General features: G+C 40.6%; 1 protein-coding gene across 1 annotated transcript in view; it reads left to right on the forward strand.

Moving 5' to 3' along the window:
* Positions 1-20,376, forward strand: part of PARP8 (poly(ADP-ribose) polymerase family member 8) — a 332,674-nt gene that overhangs the window by 261,956 nt on the left and 50,342 nt on the right. The window contains exons 15-16 of the mRNA XM_075589057.1: positions 16,496-16,588; positions 17,895-18,020. Of these exons, the coding sequence (XP_075445172.1) occupies positions 16,496-16,588; positions 17,895-18,020 (219 nt within the window). The remainder of the gene's footprint in view (positions 1-16,495; positions 16,589-17,894; positions 18,021-20,376) is intronic.

The following is a 20,376-nucleotide window of genomic DNA, read 5'->3' on the forward strand; positions in this document are numbered from 1 at the left end:
CGCGGCCCCTCCCGCTTCTGCTCGCACGCGCCCGCACGCCGTATAAACCCGATCACTGCCTTTAGGCAGTCTGATCGCTCAGCGTGCGGACGCGTCAGCGCGGTCTGCCCCTGTATGGACACAGCCTTAGTTTTAGATCTCATGCTGTTGGGCTCTTGTGGTTAATGTAGATTCTGGCAGGCAGCATTGTTCATGCAGTAATTACATTTGGGATCTTCGGTGGAGTTTGGAAAGCTGAAGGCATTTATAGAGGCATATTAGATAGCACATTGGGTATATTTTTAGGAGCACTCTATTGTGATTTGCAGATAAGAGTTCAAACTGGTTATTGCTCAGAGTACAGCTGCTAATGGATCATCTCTTTCTCTGCTGCTACAATCCACTTCCTACTTAACAAGTTGTTACACTTAAAGGTACAAGACCGGGATTGGACACACTGGCCGTTAATTAAATGTCATGCTTAGAAAGTGTATTTCCTGTAAATATTTATATTCATGTAGGGAGTGGTGTTGAACTTTAAACAATAAACGCAATTTCTTGAAAATGGTAAACCTTGTGCTGATGCCAGAATATCCTTAGAATACCTCTTCTCTTATTCAGTTTAAGTTGATACAGTATATTGAATGGTTGGTTTTAGGAATGATTTCAAGATATGGAGATTACTTAATATACCAGCCCCAAATTAATTCAACATGCTGAATACCACTACACTTATTTCTACTGTTTATGCATGTACCTGATAACCACATGTAAATGTGCATCTCTTATGGGCTTTGGACTCAGATAAGGTGAGAATTTATAAGGCTTTACTATAGTGCATTATAGTTGGTACACACTTCTGTGGAAATGGTCAGCATTGTGTGATAAGAGAGTGAATTGTAGCTGGTAAGTTGCTTAGGTTGGCTCCTGTCTTTTTACAGTATGCAGCATGTTATCCTGTATGAGTAAATATATTCAGTGCGTCATTAACAGGCCCAACGGTGTGTTTCCCATCTTTAATCCAAAAAGAAGTTGTGGGGTTATTTAAGATGTTGATTCATGCAGTGGATATGGGAGTGGTGGCCACTTTGAATAATTTATCTGTATCCCCCCCACCAATGTTTTTTTTTTTTGCGTTATTTTGTATTGCATTGCTTAAGCCTAATAATGCAAAAACTGGAACTGTACACCAATCTTGAAATGAATTAATACACAAAGGGGCATACTCTAGTAGCCTCGATAACCATCTTATCAAGGATTTTGAGCTGTTCTCGCATGGTAGCTATTAAGAAAGCCTCGATAAGTTGGTTACATCGTTCGGGGAAAGCATTTTCTCATGATTTCTAGCTCCTGAACCATCACATAGTGCGGGAGCGGGTGAGAAGGCCAGACTCACAATTTTGATAAAATCGTGCAATTCTTCTAGCCTCGATAATCTTATCGGGGCTCTGGAATTGCGATTTGATCAAAGATACCGATAATAAACAAAATACAAACACAATACTAGCAATTTCACCCATTCGTTGCCAGTGTGGTTACTTATGCCCTCAATGTCAGCAAAGATAGCCCCAATGGCAAGGAATGGGCACCCCCTCTACCCCTAACAACCATTACATTACAGTACAATAATGGGCAAAATTACTATTATCCAGATATGGATAATAGTGCATTTGCCCATTCAAAATAAAACATTAGCAAGCAGCATAAAGTATTTTTTTTATTGTTGTGTCTTTTGGGTGCTGTTGTTTTTTTTTAAGTAGCCCATTGACTGCTGTAGTGGCTTATCATGCCCATACTATATGGGCATGATGTACCACTGTGCCAATCAATGGGTAGAGGGTGGGGATAGTGGCTCCGGGGTGGGTAGCGGGGGAAAGGGGTTAAACCCTTAATTACTATAGCGGCTACTAATCGCTAAGGTGATTAAGGGGTTAGGGGCCATTAGATTGCATTTTTAATTGTTGTGTTCCTGCCAAAGGAGGACATGGATGCGGAGGATGGTGACGTGGACGCCCTTCATCCTGGCAGGGGTAAGTAGAAGTTTTATTTACTTTATTCTGCTGGCTAATGTATTATTTTGAACAGGCAAATGCACTATTATCCAGATCTGGATAATAGTAATTTTTTCCATTACTGTACTGTATGAGGAGGTGGGTATTAGGGTTGTTGTTTTTTTAAATGTTTATTGGGGGTAGAAGGATTGGGTGAACGGGTAGTTGCCCCAAGAGTAGGTGGTTAGGCCTACCGGGTGGGTAGCGGGACTGGTTAAACCCTTCACTATATTAGTGAAGGGGTTAAATCCTCCTCCAACCTTCCCGGCAGGCCTAACCACCCATCCTGGGTCTACTACCCCCTTCATCCACCCCCTCTGCCCCCAATAAACAGGCTATTCAAGTTTAACCTCTTCATTGTCTTAGCAGATAGCCGCTAAGATAATTAAGCTGTTTTTATTTTAATTTTAATACTTGTGTGCGTGAGCAGGGGGTCTCTGGAGCAGAACTGTGTTGATTTTAGGTCCGGGACCCCTGGTTCCCGAGATACAGGCCCCATTATGGGGTGCCGGTATCCCCACATGACCAGGACATTTAAACGCATAGTAGATGCCAATATAAATAACACAAAGCCCAGCACACACTGTCTATAGATAATAGAACAAATGAAAAGGGATAATGCCAAGAAGAAATTAAATGACATTTAATATGTAACACAAACCACCAGTATAAGAACCACATCCACTACATCAAAAATTGATAACATGCAATAATAAAAAACATATAACAGGCAAAAACAGAGGGAATAATGGAGGGGGACAGGGCGGTGAGTAAGGTACAAATACAATAGGGTCAAGACAACACATAGGTGGGTACAAACAATGGGGAAGCAGCAGGGGGGCAACATTTCGGGGAACACCCCTTCGTCAGGCCCGTTCCCCCTCTATCCAATGGAACAGAGGGGTACTTCCCTGTCCCCCAGACCCACAATAAAAATGTCAAGTCCCACAAAGAGACTGAATAACCCCCACACAAACAGTTCAATGGGATATTAGTGAACAACCAAAATGGTGAGTATATAGCAAAGTCAGAAGGAGCAGGATAAATGATGTGAGGCAAAAATGCAAACCACAGGCAGTCTAGTGAAACTCAGCAATCCTGCTCCTATCAGAAGCTGAGGGCGTCTGCAGGGGGTCTCCGGAGCAGAACTGCGTTGATTTTAGGTCCAGGACCCCTGGTTCCCGAGATACAGGCCCCATTATGGTGTCCCGGTATCCCCACGTGACTGAGACATTTAAACGCATAGTAGATGCCGGCACCCCATATCTGTGCATTTATCTCGGGAAGCAGGGGGTCCCCGGACCTGAAATTAATGCAGTTCTGCTCCGGAGACTACATGCTCACGTACACGTATTAACATTTTTATAAAAACACTGTTATCGCTTGCGAGATATGTAACACCTGTACCCTCTAGCTAGAAGCTCATTTAATGTAGCACTCCAGGGACAGTTAAAATATAACTTTTATTAAGTCTAATATAAAATAAAGTCTACATTTATTGACAATAAAGAATACAATATTCATTAAAATGGAAGGTAGTAGCAGTGATGGGGTAAGGTTGAAGTATAATACCCAATATGCGTTATCTTTAATTAAATGAGTAAATATACGCTAGGGACAACCAAAAAAACCCAAACTCAAGAAAGGTAAGGTATCTATGTACTGTATAGGAATATGATACTTTAAATGTGCAATATGATAGAGTGCAATCACTAACACAGCATACCGATCAAACCAACCTATGGTCGCTAGATGTCAAGTCCACCACTATTAACTATGCTAATAGATACTGCGGATGATAAATCAGTGCCTGTGAAAATCACAATATATAGTATACAATTATCTACATCAATTAATATAGGGTGGAAACTCACTCACTTCAATTAATGTGAAGGACTGAACACAATCATAGGTTGGTGGTATGTGGATTAATTCTGCGTGTGACTGCAAATATGCAAAATGTGATATAATGACAATATGCAATAAAGGTATATTTACCCTGTGACTGAACAAATAAAGCACATAAAGAATGCTGCTGTGAGACAAGTACTGTACAACCATGTATCTAACTCGGACCTAGAATAAACGAATCACTTTAGTTGCAAAGGGTGATATATTATTGCTGAAGCATAAGACAAAACAACAGATTCACTACAAATAGGTCCTTTGTGATGGTATGTGTCTGGTACACCAGTAATCACAATAATAGGTTGATATTGGTCTGATATTGGTCTGAGTTACAACTGCACACGGAGGTGCCCGATGGAGATATAAACAATACAGTCCCCAGCAGCTGACAAGCACATTCCCCAGTCAGTAAACGTGATATAAGTGCCGGCGGCAGTGTATGGCACGCCGCCAGTTACTATTAATAAGCAGGATCAACAGAGATACATTTTACCGGCTTGAAGCACTGCACGGCAACCTCCCAATGACGTCACTACGTCGAACGCCCTACGCGTTTCCCTCCTACACGGAGGTTCGTCAGGGGCTAGTTTCTAGCTAGAGGGTACAGGTGTTAAATACACCTCTCCTTCTAATTTTTGATAAATCTATCATATTTAGCTCATGGTATGCACCCGATGCCAATCTAGGCATTTGGGGACGAACCCATATTTCAACCATATATTTCCATACAAATTGAGAGCAGCATATGTTACTTGTACTTGCGATATATGTGCAGGAGAGGTGGCTCTTTCTGTGCATAATGGAAAAAATGTGTGGTGCTCTGAAAAAAAGCCTCAAAATGTTGTACAAAAATTGCACAGTTCAATAAATGCATATGATGATTCCTGAAATGAAACCCCCTGGATAATGAATAAGGGATAGCCACCCCATAGGACACAGAACAATCATGTATTAATCACTACTCCATTGTAATCTGACTAAAGCTGCAGACAGATTGTATGGGGGAGAACTTTGAGTGAGGCTGAGACCTCATCACTGCTGTCCCGTGCGGTTTAGGCATTTTCCTACCTCACGTTTTGAGAGGTGTTCAGATTCTTTCTGAATACCGTGATAACTCAATTGACAAACCGTTCGGCGAGAACATACCAAACTGTTGGAGATAGCAGCTAAGTTATCAAACCTACTAGAATAGGCCCCAAACATATTAGAAAATCAACATTTTGGTGTATAAAAGAAGATGTATTTGTACACCGAAACGTGTTTTTTTGTGTGTTTTGATATATGATTGCAGCAACAGGGCTGCAACGAACGGGCACCCAGCAAACATTTTTTGCAGTTTATGTGAATCGCCACTCTCCAGCACATGGATTAATGCCTTGGGGAGCTTGTTGGAAGTGGCGTAATGGTCAGCATGGCCAATGGAATGGGTGTCCTCACAAGGTAATATATATTATGTAGACTGAGCCGGCTATCTGGCCAGCCGGCGGTCTTGAGTCACGGGTATGCGTGAGCTCAACATTTTGCTGCCCTAGGACCGGAGTTAATGGGAAATCCGCCATTGTCATTTCACCAATCATTGTCCTCTTAGTAAATAAAAACAATGGACAATTTCCAGAATTTCAAAATGATTTAAACACTGTGTGGTTATTTTTTGGTGTATAAGGGTAGGAATCAATGGTGTGTTAAAAATAAAAAACCTTCAAAACAAAAAATAATTAAAAGTAAAATTACGTGTAAATGGCCCATACATGTATGCCATATTATTTGGTAGCTTTTATGTCAGTTGGGGTTTTTTTTGCAAGTGTAACCCATGGATCCCCACCCAATCGCAGATCAGGTCCCCTAAGGTGTTCTGGGGTCTGGCTACATGTCTCTGTGTGGTGCATACCTGCTGGCAACAGGAGGGCCTGAGTCTCCCACGGTGACATGGGGGAACAACAGGACAGGTTTCTGGGGTGAATGCCTTCGTTCTCCTACTGGTGCAGCGCCTCCATCTGCAGTAAGCCCCAGGGATATGGGGTGGAATCCCTACCGTAGAATCCCCTCCCAGGGATGAGAGATTCCAGTCTCACACAGTAGTTCCTTTTTCCAATTAGCAGCAGCTCTTTATTTCTCCCAGCAGCAGACAGATACAATCAATGTACACAGCCAGCTAGGTGTTCTCCGTTAGGATGGTCCCTGCCTCCACTCTGGACCCAGGGCCATCCAGCGTGGGGCTAGCTCTTCCCTTACCCCCTAAGCAGGGTAAGAGGTATTTGGTCCACCTCACTATCAGCTCTACTCATAGGCTGCTTACTCTCCTCTCCTCACTAATCACTAGACTAGACACTCGGTCCCACTGTGTCCACACTAAATAAGAAGTGACACTGCTCTTTTGTAGCTTCCAGTAGGCATCGCCCCTGTGTTTCTTGATTGGACACAGGGTCACGTGACCTACCTTCACTTACTCAGCACAGTGTAAGAAGTAGGGAAAATCCATGATTACTCCTGGCAACCTGCCCTTAGCAGGGATTATACACAGGAGGATAGATATATAGCCCCTAATCTTACCAGGGCTACACAAGCAAAGGATGAAAAATTATTAAACTTGTGAGAGAGGTTTCCCCACTGCATGTATTAATTGGCTTAATTATTATAATAATCCGGAAGTAAAAATAAATGGTATTTACGGGGTGTATCAATAATGGCTGGTGAAAAGGTTTCCCTGGGGCCAGGAGTCATGCAAGTAGCTAGACCCCAAACTTGCTCAGCGGGTGCAGGGGTGCGGTTGTCACTAACTCTTTGAAGGGAGGCTTGAGTAGCATCAATGTAAAGCACAGGCAGACGGGCCTGTTGTTGTGCAGGATGAGGAGGGAGGTTCTCCTATGTACCAATGGATTATAAAAGACAAGTGTGATCCTGGAAGTGGAGGGACAAGACAGAACCCATCCTCCACTAGGGCCAGGACACCATTGCCGACTGTGCCCCCCTCTCATACAATATTATGTTAGGTAAAAAGTAGGAGGGTGTTTTTCCTGTAAATTACAGCAAGGGCAAGTGGAAATGCAATGAATTTACTATAAACTATGTGCACTTCGGCCCCTATTCAATATTCTGTGAATGTTTCTCCTCCATGCTAGAGAAGGTGTTAGTAACATTCAAATGAAAGAATGTATTGAGTTCAACTCAGGTTAAACGACTTCCCTGCATATTGTGTGAGAGCCTTTGGGAGAAAATGTGGCTGTGTCCTATAAAAAGAAGCTGCTATTCATTTACAGAGTAACATCAGGCTTAAAGCTGCAGACCAAGCAATATCCTACATGTGTGGGTTTTTTTGTAAATAAAACAGTTCAATACTATGAGAAAATACTTGTAGCATTTTTTTTTGTTTAAACAAACAACTCTACGTGTCATTTTTAATGTATTATAATGTAACAAGCATTTTGTGTTTCCATAGGAACCATTTACAAAATCACATCCCCTTCCTCTTCTGTAACAGGCTCTGGCACACCCCTTTTGAGCCCTGGCCTCTTCAGTGCACCAATTGTATCTAGTGACTGCCTGTTCATATGATCTTCCCCACATAACTTTACATCTTTGGTCCTCTTCTGCTGCACTGACAGCCATTTAGTGAACCCCAGAGCCCAATCTTCGCCGATCAATCACAGGAGAATGGCTCGATCAGCAATTTAGCTAGTTACTTATCATTGTGTGGATTGTATTGATGCATTAAAACCAGAGACATAACATAAAACACAGACAAAGCTCAGTTTTTAGCACATCTAGTGAGACTCATACACGGTACAGTGCCTAAATATATATGGATAAATATCTAATAAGTAAATGGTCTTTTAGTTTGACATTTTTGGCCAAAATTGTTGTAAGCCCCTGAGCCAACGCCAAGGCAGATTGTATTGATGCACATAATAAAGGGAAACAATATTTAGAAAAAAAACTCTAGCTTGGACTGCTGCTTTAAGCCTTTTAGTTGTGTTTAACTATGCTTTCCTTCTTAACAATGTAGAATATTTACAATAGAAAAACATTCATCGTTCACATTGCTGAATTTAAATTAAAATAGTAGCATACTTGGTGTCACGAATGGCACACGTGAGCACGTGACTTGTGTATGTGACAGTGAATTAATACACACAGCTTTCCAGCTGATACATTCTTCACCTCAAGGTACCTCAAAATAATAATATCTTTCCTCAATCCGTCCCAATATACCATTTGTCATGAACGGTACACCTGTGAGCATGTAACCAGGGTTAATACATATAGCTAACTAGTAAACTCACTTTCACCTGCGCACAGGTCCTTCAAATGAATAGTATCTTCCCTCACTCTGTCACAATATCTTATCTTTAATCTGCTTCCACCACCAAAGAAATATCAAACATGTAATTTGCTAAGTGTTATGATCCCTGTTTACTATGAAGACTATGCACTTATCACACCAAAATCTGGCTCTGAAAATGTAAATCACTCTCTACAAAGCGTGCAACAGAATTACTTAATAAATGTTATCTTTAATATACAAAAAGTACAGTGCTTAGGTTACAAAAAAAGATTACAAGAACATACAGTATAAAAACTGCAGACCAGTTTGTTAAAATAAAAAGGATAAACAAAGAATTCCTATACATAAAGGCTTTATGCGCCGCCCCTCCTTTGTGACGCTAAACCAAATAATGGAGACCACACAATGTTGGAAGAAAAGGTCACAGCTTTATTTTAACATCCGCTGTTAAAATCCTACCAGCCTGCCCGCCAGCCAAGTATGCTCCATGCAAAATGGGGGGGAGGGGGAGATCCCTGCCGACAGCCAGCAATTGGCCCGCTCCCTCCCCCAGCCCGTATCATGTGCATGGGGGGGGGAGATCCCTGCCGACAGCCAGCAATTGGCCCGCTCCCTCCCCCCGCCCGTATCATGTGCATGGGTGGGAGATCCCTGCCGACAGCCAGCAATTGGCCCGCTCCCTCCCTCCGCCCAAAAGCACTGTAAAATGGGAGGGGGAGATCCTCATTCAGCCGATGCTGGACTGCTTCCCTCCCCCTCCCGCCCCTAGGGTCAGCTTAGGCCCAGCCCTAAAGCTGGCGCCCAGCCTTTTACCAGCGTTGATTGGGCATAGGCCGGCCCGGCCCTACAGCCGGCGCCTCCAGCCTGCCGCGCTGTTCTAGGGGCTCCAGCTGAGGGACAGACCCTAAAGTCCTCGCCCTTTCTCCGTCTCGTGAGCTTGGCTGGCGCGGCAGCTCTGCTGTGACGAGGAGACAAAACTGCTCCTGTGTGATACAAATCATGTTAATATAACATTCCAACAGTTTAATACAATAGCAAAACATTGGGGATGGGTGGGTGGGAATTCCGTTAGCTCTGTCTCTGTCCCCTGGGGCCCCACTCTTTATACCCTCTCCCCCCTCCCCCTGCATGGGAGGGGACAAGCAGCCTTCCCACTCCGTGTGGGAAGGGGGAGGGGGGTTAGCCGACCCCCCCCCTACCAGCTCTCGCCAATCAGGACGTCGCAGCCCTTAAGGAGCCTACGACCCCATGCTGGGGCCTCTGCCTCTTCATTACCACAGAACTCTCTGGGTTCTTCCCCGAGAGGGCACTCGAGTATTAAAGATGAGAATTCACGTGTCTGATCCCAAAAAACTCCTTTTTTGAATTCTGATTTCATAACTCAATTGTAGGGCTTATATCATATAACCCTTTAATTGAAAGCAACATATACCCTCTTGGGGCATGTTCGCAACCCACCCGTTTCGTCAATCTCTCTGGATGACATTTTTACAATTTAAGAAAGAAAATAAATCAATTTTTTTTACTTTTAAACTTTGCCTCAATATATAAAAGACTTCATAACTTTGTTTCTATAATACTTAGACAAACGCTATCTTCACTGTTGCATCGGTGTACTTACTGTGCGCGCCTGAATATGACAACCTAACTTATAGTTTTGCATGAGAAACAGATATCTACCCTTTGCACCTCCCAATCATGAAGTGTTATTCTGTCATGGCCAGGACATTTCATGGCCAGGATATTTCACATTTAGTAAATTTATACACTTTGGACTATCGTCTTGGCCATGTCCCGCTAATATTCCACAGATCACCCAAAGAATGCCTTTCAAGGTACATTTAAAATACTTTATTTTATTCCCCTCTGTCAGGGAAGAATTGCAACAGCTATATTTCAATTCCCCTACTTGCAAATCCAGGTGTTGACCATAGATACCCGTAGTCCTATACAACTCATAACACTAGAACAAGTCTTGTTTTTATAGCCATGGCTGGTCCAGACTATCTTTCTGCCTTTCTGTCACGTAAGTTCTGATAGCTACAGACAGTGGCAGGTTATCCTGTATGTTTACCCCTCTTCATGCTGCCTCTCTGAGTGAAATGGGGTGGAGATGAACAGGAATCTGTGTACAGCCAATCATGGTGCAGATGCTGTGCCCTCCCCCTCTGAGCTTAGGGAAGAAGCGTTCAAATTATAGGAGTTGAGCTCAGACCCTCCTAGGGGAGAGCGAGTCAGTCCAAGTTCCTCCCGGCTGGGAGTGAGATATGCCTTCAGCCCCTCCTGGGGCTGAGTGAGCTCATGATTTTACAGAGCACAAGGCCTCAATAGGCCTCAATATTACCTGCTGGCCAGCACCATCCAGGGGTCTGGTACCCATTCTCCGCTATGATGCAAATGGTGTGATACCACCTGCAGTGACTGCTCCAATAAAGACCCTTTTTATATACTTCTGCCTGTTGCTGTCTGATGGGCAGAGGTATGGGAGAAAAGACTGTCATGGCAGGGACTGGCTCCAGCCCTGCTGGAGCCTAATGTGACTGGAGACGCTGACACCGATGAAGAGAACTTGAGGATCACCAAAAGCCTGTCCTGTTCCCCATAAAATCGCGTCTCTCCTGAACCCTCACAGGTAACCAGTACCACACAGACCTGTAGCCTAGACAAAATCTCCCAGGCGGGAGGGTGGGGGGAAGGGGGAAGCAGCGCTACATATTTTTAAGACAATTTGAAAATAAACATTAACTCCGAGATGCCACATTGATTCAAATACTTAATACTTTCTGCCATATTCATTAGAATCATTTTTTTTTTTTGCTTAAAAATAAATTTACTTTCTTAAGGAATTATTTAGTACAAAGGGACCCACTCTGCTTGCAGTTTAAAGGATACGTCCTGAGCTGCTTGGAGACAGAAGCTGTAATCCGCTTCTCCTCTCTTGGCCCGGCACAGAGTAGAGAAAGAATCCTCGTAATCATCTCCAGACATCGCAGGATGCTCTCGCGGAGTAGCTGACATGTTTTATAGGTTTGGTAAGGTTGGAGGGAAGGAGTGTTGGCTTTGTGTGGAGTGAGGATGGTGGAAGTGAGAGCTTTGTGTGGGGAGTGGAAATGTTGCTGGTGTAAGTAAGAGAAGGGGGTGAATGGGGAGTGTAAGATTGAAAAGGGGGTAAGTGCTGTGCAAGAATGGGGGATAAATGGGGAGTGAGTGTAGAATAAAACGGTGAGTATGATGTGTGAGGGTGAATGTGGAGTGTGTAAGAAGGAGGTGGGTGAGTGTGGTGGGTTTGTGCTTATGAGCAAGTAGGGGGATGAGCAAGGTCTGATGAGCAGGGGTACCCCGAGATTTTAAAAATCATTGAGGAGTGCCCCTGCGTAAAAGGAGGTTGAGAAGCTATGAGTTAGCATTTCATTTTTTTAAATTCAAAGTTCACCTTGCAGCTGGTATAATTACACAATGAAATGAAAGCCAGTGGCTAATAATAACTTACAGATCTATGTACTGTACTGACATTAGTAATAACTTCCTCTTTCTTAGCCCGAGTAATGACGCAAGACCCATTTTTTCTGTTTTACTGTATTTCATATGATTTGACATCTCATTTAACAATTGCAATCCAGAAGGGTTTAATGAATTAAAGCAGAGAGAAAAATGTTTGCAGAGCCAATTGTATTTAATAATGTGAAGAATGTTCCATTGTTAAATTGTCCTAACACTGCCCTCAGGTGGTTAAATGTGGTAGAATTGTATTACATACAGTTTCATATTTTCCAAAATGATACAAATCATTATGCAAATATTTTCTTTTACCTCTGACAGTTTTAATTTTTCTTATAGCTTTACCTCGATAATCTGTTCAAAATGTTTAAAGAACTACACATTAATCAGACCAGATACTGCAATTTAATTTCATCAGTCAGTGAGATCCTGACATAGAATTCTATAATAAAGTGAAAGACAGTGAAATTGCTAAACTGACCATTCTGAATTTAATTAATAGACCATCCATTTCTCATATGAGGTCTGTGACACCAATCTTATTGGTTTGTAGTGCATTGGGCCAAAATTAAAACGCATTCCTGTTTACGTGTTCATCTTTGAGAAAATATATCTTTCCTCTTACTACCACCATATATTCACCATGCAGAATGATTTTTACATCTCTCATTCTCTTGCTTTCCCTGGCTGTCTCCTCCTAGACACTTCTCATGCATACTGTAGCTTTGTTGGCTCAGCAGGGCACAGCCACTTAAAACACCACTGCTCAATGCATTAGGACTCTCTCAGGTTCAATTAAGGACACTTACAACACTAGAGCTCTCCCAGTGGAGGACAGAACACTCATTATTTATATAGTATCGAGAACTTTGGCAAGCAAAAGTACAACATTTTCATGTTCCATACAACTGTATTTTATTTTGTTGATTTAAAGAGACAGTCGAACATAGTAGGCAAAAATAAACTTTGTTTAAACCTGAATGTAAATGGCTTTCTATCAAGCTTTAATCATCGTTGCATTGCCTCCGCGCGCCTCTGCGCGCCTCTGCATGGCTGCACTGTCTATGGACGCAGCCTAAAGGCAACATCACAATAAAAATTCACATTCTGACCACAAGTCCTGCATCTTTGGACATGACCACTTAATGACTTCTATACGGATGTTTACAACTATCCTCTAAACTATTTTTTAAAAGTCTATCTTTAAAAAACTAAAAGTTCACATAACTTTTAACAAAAGGCTGGATGAGATTACCAGAAATCTGTGCTAGAAATCAAAACACAGGCTTTTAAATACTTGACATTCTATGGGATTTCCCAGCAGTTTAAAAGTGAAACATCACAATTGAATAAATTGCCAGCTCTTCCTGAATTTGGGGAAATTCCTTTAGATTCAAGAAATCCCTTATTTTTTCTGCATTCTCATAATTCCTGTGGCAGGAAAGCAACAGATATTGGTGATAGAAGTAACAAGTGTGGAAGTCAACTACATATATGAGTAGAGTATATTTATAGAACGTACAGTGTTACTTTGCTTTCACCTCCTCTTAACCAAAAAATGTTGCACTGGTCCCTATGGTTTGAAATAGAAGAGATACATTTGGGGGTAAAATGCTTCTCATGTTATGCATAACATATTCTCCCAGAATTAATCAGGAGACTAGAGGAGTTTACTCGTTATCTATCAGTATATTTATGTGTGCATGTACCATATATGTATTCACAAGTGTATGCATGTACAGTACAGATGTACTGTAGCTAGACTTTCACGTGTGTGTTGTATATCATTATTGTTCAGTTAATAGGTTTTAGTAGAAATGAATGGGAGAATATTTTTTTTTAATGCTTATTTTATGAGTACACTATTTACGGCGGACAATCTAGGCTATAGAGTGAAGTAGCCAACAGTTGTCTTGACTGATCAGTAAAATCTGGTTAGATACAGGTCAGTTATGTATTTAGTGTGCTAAAATGTATTAGCAAATACCTGTACCAGGTTAAATGGATTTACCAAACATTAGAATGAAATCAAAGATTGTCACCTGTAACACCAATGAACATCAATTGAATACCATTTTTTAGGGTCATGTTCTTTAAGTAAATATTATTATCTTCCTGGATGCTTATGATATAATGTTAATAATTACAGAATACTCGTGACCATTACATTTGTAAAGCTTTACTTGTAATACTCTGCACCACCATATTAGCTATTGATTACTTGCGTACATTCATTCAAAGTATTTATCTCTACTGCCATTAAGCCACGTTTGCCATGCTGTTCCATGATTTCCGTTGTTGCCTATTTCAAGTGTAGTTCTTTATCTTAGTTATGTTTTTGTTTATAATACTTTTAACCATTTCTCCAGTTTTTTTTTTTTTTTTCCATTAAAGTCTCCCAGTTGCAAAATGTGTGCTCAAGAATTGCATCATGTTTATCAAAGAAAATATCACAGTGCTTTTCTCTGATAAATTTGGGGTTGTTCTTTGCAACATTACTTCCCCATTTCTGCTGACAAGAGAATTTAATAAATAACCCACTACTGTATGTATTTTTATGCATTTACATAAGTGCTTACTTACAAAAGTCTTGCGGTTTAAAAACTAGGGCAAAACCAGTGCAAAAAATAGCGCCTTGGTTTCAGGGTTGATGAATTCTGTTTTAATGCAGTAAGTTTACAAGTAACAGGATATATTGTATATTAGCCCTTCAATCTCTACTCAAATAGAGACAAATTCCATTTTTAACATAGGAAAAATATGTAAATATTGTTGTAATTTTCATAGCTAATTCTAAGGGGCCTTATTCGTTGAAGTTCAAGAAAAATTGAGTAAAATCAGTGTGTAGAGATAATAATCTCTGCCAAATATTGCTAATGACAAATCTCATTAGCATGCAGTTTTTTTTTATAAAACCATGCAAAACTTGCCCATTTTTATTTACGAAAATAAACTGTGTCAGTCAGACTTTGTAAGTAGAGCGAGAGATGCAAATAATGTGTTTATTCAAGTTAAATCTATATGTTTCCTAGGTATGTGAGGTCTGTTCATACAGTATAGGTATGCCTCAAAATCTCTCTCTCTCTCTCTCTCTCTCTCTCTCTCTCTCTCTCTCTCTCTCTCTCTCTCTCTCTCTCTCTCTCTCTCTCTCTCTATCTCTCTCTCTCTCTCTCTCAATTTCTCAATTCACTGTCCCTCACCCCCTCCTCATGTCTCTCCCTCTTTCCTCCTATCTCTTCCCTCTTTTTCTTTTCTCATTATCTCTCTCTTTCTCCCCTTCCTCTCTCCCTCTGCATTCTCTCTCTAATCCCTTTCTCTTTATTTTTCTCCCCCCCTCACGTCCTCACTATATTTCCCTCTATCACTCTCTATATCATCCTCTATTTCACACTGTACTATCTCATACTTTAATAAATATTATGTGAATACTTAATTTTGTCAGATTTGCTAGTGTACAATTAAGACACTGCTTATTGTAATGTACACCGTGTTCAGGAAGAAAGGGACCCTTTCAGTTTTTATTATATCTTACTGTATATATTTTTTGCTCAATCCCCATGAAAATATGCACAAATATAGGTCTATTCTGGATCCAGGGTCATGTCTAGGGTATGAATGAACCCAGCTAGCTTCAACTCAGCCCTCTTTCCAAAGCACAACAAGTCTTGTATATTTTCTTCACTTTATTTAGGAAAGCAGCAATAAAAACAGGCACTTGTGGATAATGGCCTTGCCATAGGGGTGTAACATAAATGTACTCACTCTGCAAATGTCAGGAAGTAAAGACAGTGGGTACTGCTTGTAACACAGGGATAGGGGTCAGGCCAAACTAACTGTCAGCAGGGACAGGGGGGAATGGGAAAGCCCATTAACTTGGAGGACTGGAGATGTTGCCAGGGCAACCAGGGGTGTGACAGACTGGAAGGAAAAAAGGCAACATAATATATCCATTCCATCTGCACTGGGAGTGAAACTGCAAGGAAAGTAACATCCAAATACAGCTAGCAGACACAGAACTGCCAAGGAAAGGGGGGGGGGGGTGAAACAGAGAAGGCAGAAATGGGTATTTCTGTTCCATGACAAGGTCTGTTATGTAGATAAACACTATAAAAGAAGCACAATGTAGTCAATCAACTGATGTTAGCTAAATTGATGTCCCTGTATTATGTAAACAAGTATCAAATACACTGCAGTAGGTTCATGTTCATTAAACGAGAAATAGGTGTTTTTCCTTCGTTGTTCGTAAATGTGTTAAACTATTCTAATCTAATCTGAAACCCTAAGATTACTATAAAGTTTGAGTTCAAAGTGTGTGTTCAAAATGTCCTCCTTCTGCTGAAACGCACATGCCCGAAGAAGAGAAGGCCATTGTTTGATTGCATAATCGATAAAGCGTTGATGCAGCTGCTCCCACTCCTGAATGATATGTTGTTTTACTAATTTGTTTTTTCAGTCAGTCAGTGACTATTATCTTCTTTGGTAAACAGCATTTTGTAACTATGCACTTGATGAGGTTGTCATGCCACCACCAATTACCAAACATATTTATTAGATTAACAAATAATTCTTCAATGTAATCATCTACTGTGACAGAACTGTGATAGCTCACATTTTCATGAAAATGTTGTGATTTCTTTGCAAGATATGACAAAAAATAAAAGGGGTCCCGTTTTTTCTGAATAGTGTACAGTATATTCCAAACAGGTATCAACAGGGTTGACAAATTGTGTCAGCAAACTAATTCCTAAAAGTGTTTTTTGTATGTTTGTTTCGGCAGCCCACTGTGTGTGAAAGGGAGCTGTGTGTATTCGCTTTTCAGACACTAGGTGTAATGAATGAAGCTGCAGATGAAATTGCTACTGGCGCTCAGGTATGTACAAAGATCTTGGTCTAAACAATTTTATGGTATATCTACCACTGGATATTCAAAATGCATTGTTGAGTATTTCGCACCTCAAGAAAGAGTAGAGGATTTAACAGCTCCTAAATAATTATTTTACATTTGGAGGAAGAGATTGCAAGTGGGTCTGTGTTTGATGTACTTAACTAATGTACCTAGTGTAGGATGCACTTTGATGATAAAAAACGACATGCCTATAGATAGGACACTTGAAAAATTATATATCTGACCTTCTAAGGAATTCTAAGATGCATAGTTTAACAAATTGGTCCCAAAGGGATCAAGAAAAAGACCCTCCAATTACATGTACTCTATGATAGTGTATGGTTGATAAAGGTAAGTATTAGGAGTACATATGGCTCTCACCGGATAAGTAGTGTCTTGATAAAATCAAAAATAATAAAATTTTATTACATCAAAATTCATATATGTGACAAATGTGAGAAAATAATATAAAACACTTGTTTTAAAATCCCCGTAGAGGAGTAGCAGTATGGGTTTTCTTAATACCGAAAATTGGTAGGCAATTATTGTTCATATATTTTAACCTAATAGGTTAGATCCCAATACTACTGTGACATCAGCAAACAACTGTTATATCCTATTGGAATCTGGGAATAACCTTAACCTTAGTTGCAGTTCAGGATAATATTGGCACTGTATTGGTGCCAAGATTAAAATGACTAAATTGTATGTTCTTTATACCAGATAACAATACAGCTCAAATGTTAAGTTAAATACTTAATCATATGGTGTCTTATAGCTTCCAATAGCATAAAGTATAACTCTATGTTATATGTTTATCGTATGTGTCACTGTCTTTGTTGTATTCGTAGATGTCACATATATGAATTTTGATGTAATAAAATTTTATTATTTTTGATTTTATCAAGACCCTACTTATCCGGTGAGAGCCATATTTACTACTAATACTTACCTTTATCAACCATACACTATCATAGAGTGCATGTCATTGGAGGGTCTTTTTCTTGATCCCTTTAGGACCAATTTGTTAAACTATGCATATGTAATTTTCCTCTATTGCACCTTGATTTATATCCTACCTATGTAATGGGGGAGCAGAATAGAATATCTGTTTTGAATTCTAAGATGCCTCAGATTACTTTTTCTGTAAAAACAACTATGGCTTGTTTTGTCTTAAGCATAATGATACATTGGACTCTTAAATAGCATCTAGTTTTATAAATTAGTGTTAGTTCTAGCAATCTGTCTTAATATGAGGAAATAAATATTTAAATCTTTTGTATATTTTCAGGTGGTAGACCTACTAGTTTCAATGTGTCGATCTGCTTTGGAATCTCCAAGGAAAGTCGTCATTTTTGAGCCATATCCTTCGGTGGTAGATCCCAATGACTCTCAGACCCTGGCCTTTAATCCAAGAGTGCGTATCTTATGTTTATTACTGTATATCTTGAAACCGATTTGCTATTTTATATCAACAATATATTTACATAGTTACATAGTAGATGCTGTTCAACCTATGCTAAATTTAGACGACAAATACTTTATCCTGTATTTGTACTTACCGTATTTTGATCCAGAGGAAGACAAACAAAAAACCCCAGTGTTATATCATTCAATGATATCTCATAAGGGGGGAAATAAATTCCTTCCTGACTCCAAATATTGACAATCAGATTTCTCTCTGGATCAAAATCATTCCCATGTTTATTTATTTGGTATATCCCTGTATTCCTTTCCTTTCTAAAAAGATGTCCAACCTTGTTTTGAAGATATCTATTGTATCTGTCATCTCCATGGGTAATGAATTCCACATTTTAACTACCCTTACTGTAAAGAACACTTTCCTTTGCTGGTGAAATCTCCTTTCCTTCGACCTTAAGGGATGCATTTAGACTCAGTTCTAAAATATAATCTAGTCTCCCAGCTCAGCATTTTCAAACGAGGAAGAAGAAATGCATCTCTGCAGGACTGGTCAGCAGGAGGCAGATCATGCATCTTCCTCTGTGAAAGTGAAGTTTGTAAATATTTAGCAAAAAATTAGAACCTTCAATCACCTTTTAAGAGATGGGCAGTTTTAAAACCTCAAAACCTCAAAACATTCAACATCCTATAGTACATTTATTTTTAAATAAATCAGTTCTGTAATATGCGATAATACATTTGAAAAAACAACAACTCTTAATGCCATTTTTAATTTCTTTTAACTGAGCATTCTGTAGCTATAACAGGTTTTAGCAGACCTCCCCCACAGTGCAAGATATTTGGCAACAAATGATCACAAACAGAAAAGTGTTGCAGTGTTCCCAGTAGAAGACTGGCTGGGTGGCAAGCCGTAACAATAGACAATGTTACCTATAAGGTTTCATTGTATTTGAAAGGAAAAAAGACAATGTCGGCGCCAAACAATAAAAATGAATCAAACCATATAGTGAATAGTCCAAATCAAAGTCCTTGTATGACAAAGGTGGGTAGGCAATTGCAAACTCTCTCCAGGACGTGACTTGGTATATGAAAAACAAAAAGAAATAATTATAGTGCAGTATGCCAATATATAGGGACATAAAAACATATAACACTGACAACATAAAACATACACGACAGACTAACAACAACAACAACAGGCCAGACTAAAAATAATAAAAAAGCTATTTATTATCAACTAGTGTTGGACTCTGGATGTGGCTGTCAAACACCAATCCGGGGGGGGGGGGGGGGGGGGGGTAAAATCGTTACCCTACTCACAGAATTGTGGACAATAAAAGGCAGCAGGACTGGAATCACTTTTACGAATCCAAGATGGCGGCCGTAGCTCTCTCTCCGGCTTCCCCACGTGTGTCAGATGCTGTGTAGAGCCTCCTGGACGTGGCGTCGTGCTCTCCTCTCCTGCCGGTCTCCTGTCCTCCCAATCCGGGCATGCAACTCCTCTCCCTCGCCTCCTGACCGTATAGTAAGCTCGCCGGCTCCAGATGCAGTCAAATGCTTCTAAAAACGGTATCTTCCCAACGCGTTTCGTGCGCATGAAGAAGTGCGCGCATGCGCACGAAACGCGTTGGGAAGATACCGTTTTTAGAAGCATTTGACTGCATCTGGAGCCGGCGAGCACACTATACGGTCAGGAGGCGAGGGAGAGGAGTTGCATGCCCGGATTGGGAGGACAGGAGACCGGCAGGAGAGGAGAGCGCAATGCCACGTCCAGGAGGCTCTACACAGCATCTGACACACGTGGGGAAGCCGGAGAGAGAGCTACGGCCGCCATCTTGGATTCGTAAAAGTGATTCCAGTCCTGCTGCCTTTTATTGTCCACAATTCTGTGAGTAGGGTAACGATTTTACCCCCCCCCCCCCGGATTGGTGTGTGACAGCCACATCCAGAGTCCAACATTAGTTGATAATAAATAGCTTTTTTATTATTTTTAGTCTGGCCTGTTGTTGTTGTTGTTAGTCTGTCTTGTATGTTTTATGTTGTCAGTGTTATATGTTTTTATGTCCCTATATATTGGCATACTGCACTATAATTATTTCTTTTTGTTTTTCATATACCACGTCACATCCTGGAGAGAGTTTGCAATTGCCTACCCACCTTTGTCATACAAGGACTTTGATTTGGACTATTCACTATATGGTTTGATTCATTTTTATTGTTTGGCGCCGACATTGTCTTTTTTCCTTTCACTTGTGTTACTGACTGTACAGTCAGTTGTTGTCTGGCTGCCAATTTTTATTAATTGTCCCATAGGGGCTTATGTTCTTTAGCTCTGTTTTGCACCGTCTTTT

Source organism: Ascaphus truei, chromosome 1, assembly GCF_040206685.1.
Source record: "Ascaphus truei isolate aAscTru1 chromosome 1, aAscTru1.hap1, whole genome shotgun sequence".
NCBI lineage: Eukaryota > Metazoa > Chordata > Amphibia > Anura > Ascaphidae > Ascaphus > Ascaphus truei.